The sequence below is a fragment of the Urocitellus parryii genome, chromosome 15 (assembly GCF_045843805.1).
Source record: "Urocitellus parryii isolate mUroPar1 chromosome 15, mUroPar1.hap1, whole genome shotgun sequence".
NCBI lineage: Eukaryota > Metazoa > Chordata > Mammalia > Rodentia > Sciuridae > Urocitellus > Urocitellus parryii.
The window spans coordinates 10,200,880-10,210,317 of NC_135545.1; the positions used below are offsets into that span (position 1 = coordinate 10,200,880).

General features: G+C 58.1%; 2 protein-coding genes across 2 annotated transcripts; both read right to left on the reverse strand.

Annotated features, from left to right (window-relative positions):
* Positions 1-291: 291 nt before the first annotated feature.
* Apoc1 (apolipoprotein C1) lies at positions 292-2,335 on the reverse strand. The gene is made up of 4 exons (XM_026403869.2): positions 2,294-2,335; positions 2,121-2,193; positions 1,536-1,683; positions 292-436 (listed from the first exon to the last, which is right to left on the reverse strand). The coding sequence occupies exons 2-4, from the start codon at positions 2,176-2,178 to the stop codon at positions 376-378; spliced, it is 267 nt and encodes an 88-aa protein (XP_026259654.1). The 5' UTR covers positions 2,179-2,193; positions 2,294-2,335; the 3' UTR covers positions 292-375.
* A 3,554-nt stretch (positions 2,336-5,889) lies between these two features.
* On the reverse strand, positions 5,890-8,934 carry Apoe (apolipoprotein E). The gene is made up of 4 exons (XM_026403774.2): positions 8,875-8,934; positions 8,047-8,109; positions 7,411-7,594; positions 5,890-6,737 (listed from the first exon to the last, which is right to left on the reverse strand). The coding sequence occupies exons 2-4, from the start codon at positions 8,087-8,089 to the stop codon at positions 6,020-6,022; spliced, it is 945 nt and encodes a 314-aa protein (XP_026259559.1). The 5' UTR covers positions 8,090-8,109; positions 8,875-8,934; the 3' UTR covers positions 5,890-6,019.
* Positions 8,935-9,438: the final 504 nt, after the last annotated feature.

Genomic DNA, 9,438 nt, shown 5'->3' on the forward strand with positions numbered 1-9,438 from the left:
CAGCCCAAACCAGCAAAGGAGCCCAGGGAAAGTGGAGGTTGAGGCTTCACTCTGCCTTCTGCTCCCCGCCTATGTGATCTTTGACCAAGGACTTCACGTCTCTGGGCCTTAGTGTCCTTTTTGGGAGCGACAGTTCTTCAGGTTCTTTGGGGATCATAAAGCTAAAACCTCCTGAGCACAGGCCAAGTCGAGGCACCTCCATACTTTGGAGTCCCCGCCAGCAGTCCTTAGGGCGCCACCTGACCCTGTCCTGCAGCCCCTGGGGACCCACAGTGAAGACGCACTCAGGGAGAATTCTTGTAGGATTTTTATTAGGTGGGGTGACGGGCTGGGGCTCATGGACGCCCTCTTGGCCTGGGCTCCATCCTGAGGAGTTCAGGAGAAGGTGTCTTTGAGCTTCTCCTTCACTTTGGTGAATGTCTCAGAAAACCAGTTCCTGAGGGGGAAATGGGGGAAGGAGTCACTGCGGGAGCCCCCCAGGAGGTCCCCGTTCCACTCTATCCATGACTCCCTGATCGTCCCCTTCCTGAGTCCCCATCCCCATTGTCTGAGGCATTAGGAAGACACCTGGGCTGGGTGGGTCAACTTGTGTGTGCCTCAGTTTCCCCAGGTAGACCAGAGCCCTTGGAAGTCACAGCACTTCACCTGGCCTGGCTCCAGGCCTGTCGTCTCTTGCTCCCAACACTGTCACCAAGGCTGCTCCTGCCCTAGCTGTCCCTCCGTCCAGCCTCTGGCCTTTCCTGAACTGTCCCCCTTGCTTGGAAGTCCTCTCCTTACTGACAGGTCTTCCTGCCCCAGGGCCTTTGTACTTTCCCTTCACAGAGAACATTTTTCCTAAATTTTGGTTCAGCTGAGTTTTCCTCATCATTCAGATCTCAATTGAATATGTCACCTCCTCAGAGAAGACCTAGCCACCAATCTCAAAGAGCTGCTCTCCCTTCCTTGGTTGTCACCCCCATCCTCTCTAGGATCTTCACAGTGCTTAACCTCATGCGGACTAGTTGGGATTCACCAGTTTATCATCTGTCTCCCCCACTTGTCACCGCTGTGTACTTCCCCAGGTTGATGGCTTCCTTGCATTTGGAAGATGCTCAATAAACACCTCTTAACAAATGGAGGATTCTCTACTTGCCCAAGGGCACAAAAGTTGGTTAATCAGTGCATCAGCCTTGATCCCGTGCCAGGTGGCATTCAGGGCCCTTACTCCCCTCAGAACTACTCCTTTTAGAGATGAGGGGTCTCAGGCAGCTGTCACGCCCCTCTCCTGGGATCCCTCAGGAAGAAGGGTGTCTACACCAGCCTGTGGACTGTCCTGCTTGGGGTCCTTTGTGCCCCCCAGGCCCATCTCTAAAATGTTCCAGGATGGGAGTCAGGGCACCTGTCCCGTGAATCTTAGCACCCTGAGATCTAGCTGGGTGACCACAGGGATATTGTAAGCCTCTTAGGGCCTCGGTGTCCCCAATCTGCTAATCTTGGACTTCCCTTTGGGGCTTCACCCACAGGTCCCTTCACGGCCCCCTGGGAAGGGCCCTAACCGAGTCTTGGTAGCAAAGTCACTGTTCTTGATGTGGTTGATGGCTTCTCGGGTCTTGTCCTCCAGGGTGTTTCCAAACTCCTTCAGCTTACCCGGGATTTGCTCAAAGGTGCTGGAGACGTCTGGGGCGGCCTGGGCTGGGGCTGGGCCTGCTCCCCCAATCGAGGGAGAGGTGAAAACATGTCAGTGATTAGGCAGAATCCCTAGGATGGGGTTCCAGGGATGGATATGGAGGTCCCTGAAAGTCACCCTTGGGGATCCTGGAGTTAGAATGGGGGCGGGCACTGGAGTGGCCCTCACCTTCCTGTCCCTTGCAAGGAGGAAGATGCGGGACAGCCAGTCCCAGAGGGACCCATAAGTCACCCGTCGTGGGGCTCCCTGGGCAGCCTTGCCACACTGGACAGACCTTTAGAGAACCCTGAGACCCTCCTAGCATGCTAGGGGTGGGTGACCAGAGGACTGCAGGGGAACCAGGGCACAGAAGGGCCCCAGAGCTTTCAAGGACTCCCTATGCTGGACCCTGAGGCTGTGGCCAGAGTCCTAGTCCCCAACCTCCAATCCCCCAATTCCCCTAGCCCACTTTTACCTTCCAGAACCACGGACAGGACCACCATCAGAACCGAAAGCGCCAGGAGGGGCCTCATGGCGGCGAGGGGCACCTGGAGGCAGAGGCGGGTGGCGACATTAGTGGCCCCACTTCCCTCCCCACCGTGGTTCTCCACCCCCACCCAGCTCTTGTGTCTCCCTCCTGGGACCAACCTGGGCTAGGACAGTCCCAGACCAGGTAGGGTAGGAGGTCCCCAACCCGCCGGCTTTTATCAGGCTGGGGTGGGGCGGGGCAAATTAAGCCCCGCCCTCGTGGCCCCGCCCCACCGCTGTGCCCACCCACTTTCCTCCCTTTTGCCCTTAGCTGGCTGGTGGGAGTCCGAGGGCTATTAGTTTGGTCGGGACTTGTCCCTTAGTGCCAAGGCCCGTCACTCTTAAGCACCCTCCCTCCAAACCTCCTGACCAGGGAGTGGGGTGCACCCTCAGCCCGCGGTGGCCCCCCTCCTGCACTCGGGGGGCACAGCTTCACCCCCCTCCCTGCTGCCCTCTCCCCTCAGGAGTCTCAGGAAAAACTCTGTGTGGTTCAGGTTCATCCCAGGTGCCTGCTGTGTCCCCAGCCCACCTCCTCCACCTGCCCTCCCGCCTCTGCAAATGTCCCTAGCTCAGACATTCCCTCGGTGCCTGGCTCCTACCCCGCCGCCACCCCCAGCCCTCTTCTGACATTGGCCCCGCAGCTGCCCGCCCCGTGCACCTGGGTGATTGATCTCTGGGGTCCAAACTTCAGTTCCTCTTAGGGGTACATGTCTCTTCTGCCTATTTATTTAGGTATTGGCACTGGGGATTAAACCAGAGGTGCTTAACTACTGAGTGGCATCCCCAGTCTTTTTTAAAATTTGAGATAGGGTCTTGATAAATAGCGGGGGGCTGGCCTTGAACTTGTGATCCTCTTGCTTCAGTCTCTGGAGTCTGTAAGATCTCCCGTGTGCACCACCACATCTGCCTCCTCTGCCTCTCTAAACTGCAAAACCGAAGCTGCAGAACCCCCACTGTGCAACCCCATCGCTTGCCCCCCAGCCCCTCCTGGCTCCACACCCCCAAGCCCCTCCTGGCTCCAAGCCTGCCCCTCCACTTCCTCCCCGTCTCACATCTTTTCTCCAGGGCTGCGTTCCAAGGCCTTCCCCCTTCCCCATGGGCTGCCTTTGACCGCCAGTGATCCCTGGCAGCTGGTGGGGAGGGTGGCCGTCCCCAGACGCTAGGTTGGCTGGCCCTGTGCCCCCACAACCACGTGTCTGCTCTGGGGGTGGGGGGCTGGTTGTGAAAGGCATGGTACCAATGCGACCCTGGCAGGATTGCAACACCCCCGGGCGACTCAGCTTCCCGTCCCTGTGTGCTGGCCTCTGGCCGGACCCTCCTGCTGCTCCACAGACAGCCACCCGGATGTCTGCATCTCTCTGGGAATGGGGTAGCAGCGCCTTTGCTATTTCCTTCTCTCTCCTCCTCCGCTGCAGGGGTTTCTGGTTTTGACAGTGGGGAAACTGACGGAGGAATGAGAGGGCTTTGTCCCCCACTCCATTCTTGGACTCTGGGAGGGCTCTCTGGATCCCTGCTGGGGTCAGCCACTGGCCACAGCACCCTCTTAGTCTTTGATCCCCACTCCTCAGTCCCTGTTCCTCCTGGGTCTGGCCACGGCTGTGGTGAAGTCGGGCACCCTCTGTTTAGATGTCTCCACTGGTGAGAATTCAATAGTAAGGATTTCTTTTCTTTTCTTTTTTTTTCTTTTGGTACTAGAGATTGAATCCAGGGGTGCTTTACCACTGAGCCACATTCCCAGACCTTATTGTTTTTATTTTGAGACAGGGTCTCACTATGTTGCCGAGAGCCTCGCTAATTTGTTGAGGCTGGTCTCCAACTCGAAATACCCCTGCCTCAGCTTCTCAAGTTGTTGAGATTCAGGCATAGAATTCGGAATTCAGTTTTTTTGTTTGTTTTCTTTTTTTTTTTTGGTGGGGAGGGGTACCAGGGATTGAATTCAGAAGCACTGTGCCACTGAGCCACATTCCCAGCCCTATTTTATATTTTATTTAGAGACAGGGTCTCACTGAGTTGCTTAGCACCTTGCTTTGCTGAGGCTGGCTTTGAACTCGTGATCCTCCTACCTCAGCCTCCTGAGCTGCTGGGATTGCAGGTGTATGACATTGCGCCCTGCTCAGGATTCAGTTCTTAAGTGGAGGTGGCATCTGTCACTTCACCAGGGAAACTGAGGCTCTGAACAGGCATGCCCCCAGCCAACTAGGCCCTGGTCTCTGAGCCCAGTGACCCTTCCCCTCCCCAGTGGCTGGGTGAGTCACCTCCAGGAAGGGAGCCTGTCTGCACATGGGTGCTCAAAGCTGTGCCAGGGAAAGCTGAGCCAAGGCCAGCAGGGGACTGGGGAGGCACAGGCCAAACCCCGGAGACACAGCTCAAGCCCTGGCCTGCCCCAGTTGGTGGGAACCCTGCTCTTTCTCTGAGAACTGAGGGGGTGGGAGGGGAAGGCAGCCAGCCCCTCCAGAATCCTTCCACCCTCGCCTTGCAGGCCGGCTCCCAGCTCCGCTCAGGGCCTGAGCAGACTCCTACAGGGTGCCTGGTAGGTGCCTCTCATCTCCCCAGCCTGAACCCTGCACCCCATAGGCTTTCTGGGGAAAACAAAAGCTGGGCACCACAGCTGGGGAGAGGAGAATGGAGAGCTGCACAGAGCATGGACGCTCAGGCCAGAGAGGGCAAAGGCCAGGCAGCTGGCTAACTGGGGCTGTGAGGAAGGCTGCGGCTCAGAGGAAACGTGACGGAGGGGACAGACCCAGGGAAGGTGGGAGGGGAGAAAGCAATAAGCCCCCCCCCCACCACCACCCGCAAGAGAGCAAGAGCAACCCACTGTAGGAGGGAGAGATAACAGGTCCAGGGAAACAGGAAACCAGAAGATGGACCTTGAAGGAAGAGCAGGACAGAGACAAAGGAGGGAAGGAGCAGAGAAAGGCGAAGCAGCACAGTCAACCAAGTCCACGGGGCCCATCGGGACTCTGGTGGCAGCCACTGTGAAACAGGTGTTACGAAGATGAGGAACTGAGACTCGACCGGTGGGCAGCACGCCTGGTATCCCAGTGACTCAGGAGGCTGAGGCAGGAGCATTGCAAATTTGGGCCAGCCTCTGCAACTTAGCCAGACCCTGTCTCAAATGAAAAGGGCTGGGGAGGAGTGGGCTGGGGGTGTGGCTCAGCAGTGGGGCAATTGCCTAGCACCTAGGAGGCCCCGGGTTCCATCCTCAGCACCACATAAAATAAAGACATTGTATCCACCTAAAAATTAAAAAAAATTAATAAAGGTATTGTGCCCAACCACGACTTTAAAAATATTAAAAAGAAAGAAAAAAAGGCCGGGAATGTGGCTCAGTAGTAAGTGTCCCTGGGTCCATTCCAGCGCCCTCAACAAAAGGCAGGCCTGGCAGCAACGCCTGCAATCCCAGCAGTCCAGGAGGCTGAGGCAGGAGGATCCTGAGTGCAAAGCCAGCCTCAGCAGTTTAGTGAGTTGCTTATATGTTTATATATGTTTATATAAAATATAAATAATAAAAATTTATTTAAAAAGGGCTGGGACGTAGCTCAGTGATTCCGTGGGGCTGGGTTCAATCCGCAGCACCAAGACCAACAAAGGGAAGACACCGATACGCACACGCCCACCACAGGCAGAAAAGGTGACTACTGGGAACAGTGTGGCCGGGTGCGGAAGGAAGGGCAGACTGAGGCTGGAGCGGTGAGGAATCACACAGGGAGGCGGGGTTGGTGCTGAGAAGCTCGGTACATCTTTATTAAGCAGAGGCCGCAGGGGGCCAGCTGTGGTGGGGACAGGGTTCTGCTGCCGAAGGGAGGCAGAGCAGGGTGGAGTGGGGCCGGGCAGTGGGGCCGGCGCTCAGTGGTTGTCGCTGGGCGCGGGGGCCGTGCTGGCGCTCATGGCCTTCTGCATCTTCTCCACCAGGTCGGCCCACTGGCGCTGCATGTCTTCTACCAGGGGTTCGAACCAGCTCTTGAGGCGGGCCTGGAAGGCCTCGGCCTGCAGGCGCATCTGCGCCGCCTGCTCCTCCACCTTGGCGCGCACCTCCTCCACCTGCTCGCGCACCTCGTCCAGGCGGTCGCGCGCGCGGCTGCCCACCTCCTCCAGCCTCCCGCGCAGCCGCTCGCCCCAGGCCTGGGCGCGCTCCCGCAGCGGCTGGCTGGCCAGGCTGCTCACGGTGGCTGCCCGCAGGCGGCCCTGCTCCACCAGAGGCCCCAGGCGCTCCCGGATGGCGCTCACGCCGCGCTCGGCACCCTCGCGGGCCCCGGCCTGGTACACGGCCAGGCGCTTCTGCAGGTCCTCGGCGTCACGCTGCAGCCGCTTGCGCAGCTTGCGCAGGTGCGAGGCCAGGCGCGCCCGCAGCTCCTCGGTGCTCTGGCCCACCATGGCCCGCATCTCGCTGCGGTACTGCTCCAGGCGGTTGCGCACGTCCTGCATGTCCGCCCCGAGCCGCGCCTGCGCCGCCTGCAGCTCCTTGGAGAGCCGGGCCTGCGTCTCCTCGGCCATCGGGCGCAGCTGCTCCTCCAGCTCCGACTTGTAGGCCTTCACCTCCTTCATCGTGTCCTCTATTAGCACCCTGCGGGCCAAGAGGGCGGATGCTGCAAGACGAGGACTGAGACAGATGGGGGACCCGAAGGGGAAGAGGAGGAAGGGGAAGAGGCCCAGAGGAGACTGAGACAGATGCAGAGAGATCAAGGCAACAGAGATTAAGACAAAGAAGGACCAGGGGCCAGGGGTGGCGGCACATGCCTGTAACTACAGCAACTTGGGAGGCAGAGGCAGAGGCAGGAGGATCCCAAGTGGGAGGCCAGCCTCAGCAATTGAGCAAGGTCCTAAACCACTTAGTGAGACAGTGTCTCAAAATAAAAATAAAAAGGGAGGAGCGGGGACTGGGGTCGTGGCTCAGTGGCAGAGCGCCTGCCTCACGTGTGAGGCACTGGGTTTGATCCTCAGCACCACATAAAAATAAATGAATAAAATAAAGGTATTCTGTCCATATACAACTAAAAAATATAAATAAATAAGTAAAGGGGATGGGGATGTGGGACAGAGGCAGAAAGCACCAGCCTGTGAGCCTGGAGGATGGGCAGGGACAGAGAGCTGGGGGGAAGCAGAGAGGTAAAGCCAGGAGTTTAAAGGAAGGCAAGAAAGAGGCAGAGACCCAGGGACAGAAAAGAACCCAAGTCCTTGGAGGTTCAGAGGATCCAGAGGCAGCAAGAGGGTCAAAGGCCAGGGGTGGGGGCACTCACGCCAGTTCCTGGGTGACCTGGGAGCTGAGCAGCTCCTCCTGCACCTGGTCAGAGAGCGTCTGCACCCAGTGCAGGTAATCCCAGAAGCGGCCCAGTGCCAGCTCCCAGGGCTGGCCGGTCTGGCCAATCTGCCACTTGATCTGCTCCTGTACCTCTGGCTCCACTTCCCGCTCTGCCCGGCATCCTGTGTAGGGCAAGTTCGGGGCCATCAGGGTCAGGCAAGCTCCCTCACACAGAGCAGGCGCCGCACAGTGCTGGGGCCTCCTTGGAGCCCAGGCGGGCAGGGAGGGGGTGGTCTGATTAATCACTGTCCACATCCTTTGTGCCTTTGTGGGCCCTGTGTCAGGCTGCACAAGGGCGAGGGAGAATGAGGAGGGTCACAGCCGACTCTTGGACGGTACTCACTACCTACCTGAGAGCATGGCAGCACGACATTGCTTGTGCCCATTTTACAGATGGGAAAACAGGCCAAAGAGTGGACAGCAGCTGCTCAGGGCCAGTGAAGGTCAGGGAGGCCTCAGACCTGGGCCTCACTCTCAAGGAGGATGGGTCACAGAAAAGGGGGTTGAGGACTTGAATGAGGCCAAGGGATAGAAGAGGGACATGCAGGTCACCAGGCAGGCCCTGCTTCCATACCTGCCAGGAGCGTGGCCACCAACACGGCCCACAGAACCTTCATCTTTCTGCCTGATGGTCAGTCTGGGGAGGGGAGAGACTGAATCAACAGCCCTGTGGGGACTCCTCCCCCCAGCCTGGCCCCACCTTGAAAGCCTCCCCACCCCAAGATCTGAGATAACCTAATCCAATCACAAACATTCACCAGGCTGCTCCCCCCAACTCGGCTATTTAACTCCCTCTTTGTCTTCTCCTATCTCTCCGTTGGCTGCCAAAATTCCATCTCCCTCTCCAGGGTTCAGATTCCACTGAGCCCCCACCCAGCCGGGCTCTCTAAGGTCCAGCTCTGCGTTCCTCCATCCACCTTCACATTCTAAGCTCCAAAGTCGCGTCTAAGCGCTGATTTCAATCTACATGCTAATTTAACCCTCATAGAAAAGTCCTTCTTTCAATCTGGTCTGGCCACCCCTGCATCTTCGATTATGGAGACCTGAAGACAAATGGGGGCATCCAGTAGGTGCTCAATAAATGACAGTGGGATTTGGCTAGGATTCATCTCTGGGTTTTTCCAGCTGCCCCAAATGCTGTCCCCATCCTCCACCTTCTAGAAAGAGTGGGAGGCCCTACCGCTGGCTTTTCAAGGTGCACTCCCCTGCTCCTGTGTCTGGACTGATCCAGGCAGAGGCCGGTCACTGCTTCTCCCCCATCTTGTCTCTCAAATGGCTCTCTGAGCTTCCTGCCTTTTCCTCCTAGCCCCTGACTTTCCCTAGAGGTCAGGGGGTTTTGAGGTGCCCACATCATCCCCAGACCCCTCTGCTGGTCCCTGTGCCCTCTGGCTGCTCATCTCACCGGCTCCTGGGGTACCAGGTCCTTTGAGTCCGCAGGAGCTGAGCAGGGCTCTGGGAGCCCAGACTCCTCCAATTATAGGGCTCCCCTGCCCCGCCCCCTACCCCAGGGCTAGGGCGGGCTCGGCCAGCCCCCTGTCACGAGGCAGGCTGTCCTCTCCCTTCTCACACACAACAGGGCCAAGGAGGTGGGGCGTGGAGGCCTTGGACCACTTCCCACCCCCAGCCCCCAGGAAGGGAGACGACTCCTCATTCAGTAATCCAGGCGTCCTCCTCTATTCTGGGGTGCCGGGGACCTTATGGGCATGAGCACTTGAGTGAAACTTGGTTTTAACCCTTGCTCCATCTTTTTTTGGGGGAGGGGGCAGGGCGGAGATCGAACTCAGGGGCACTCGGCTACTGAGCCACATCCCCAGCCTTATTTTGTACTTTTTATTTGGGATTACAGATGTGCGCCACCGCACCTGGCCCTTGCTCCCTCTCGAGTGTGACCTCGGGTGCAGGGGACCTCTTAGAGCTCTTTCCTCCACTTGTGAAACGGGAACCCAGCAGCCGCTGGCTGGGACAG

What these genes read in the sequence shown, in the direction of transcription:
- Apoc1 (XM_026403869.2), bottom strand. Translation starts at nt 2,178, where the DNA reads ATGAGGCCCCTCCTGGCGCTTTCGGTTCTGATGGTGGTCCTGTCCGTG. An exon ending in CCTGTCCGTGGTTCTGGAAG is followed by an intron (nt 1,684 to 2,120) that starts GTAAAAGTGGGC and finishes TTGGGGGAGCAG; the next exon opens with GCCCAGCCCCAGCCCAGGCC. An exon ending in GACTTTGCTACCAAGACTCG is followed by an intron (nt 437 to 1,535) that starts GTTAGGGCCCTT and finishes TTTCCCCCTCAG; the next exon opens with GAACTGGTTTTCTGAGACAT.
- Apoe (XM_026403774.2), bottom strand. Translation starts at nt 8,089, where the DNA reads ATGAAGGTTCTGTGGGCCGTGTTGGTGGCCACGCTCCTGGCAG. An exon ending in GGTGGCCACGCTCCTGGCAG is followed by an intron (nt 7,595 to 8,046) that starts GTATGGAAGCAG and finishes TGCCCTACACAG; the next exon opens with GATGCCGGGCAGAGCGGGAA. An exon ending in CAGGTCACCCAGGAACTGGC is followed by an intron (nt 6,738 to 7,410) that starts GTGAGTGCCCCC and finishes CTTGGCCCGCAG; the next exon opens with GGTGCTAATAGAGGACACGA.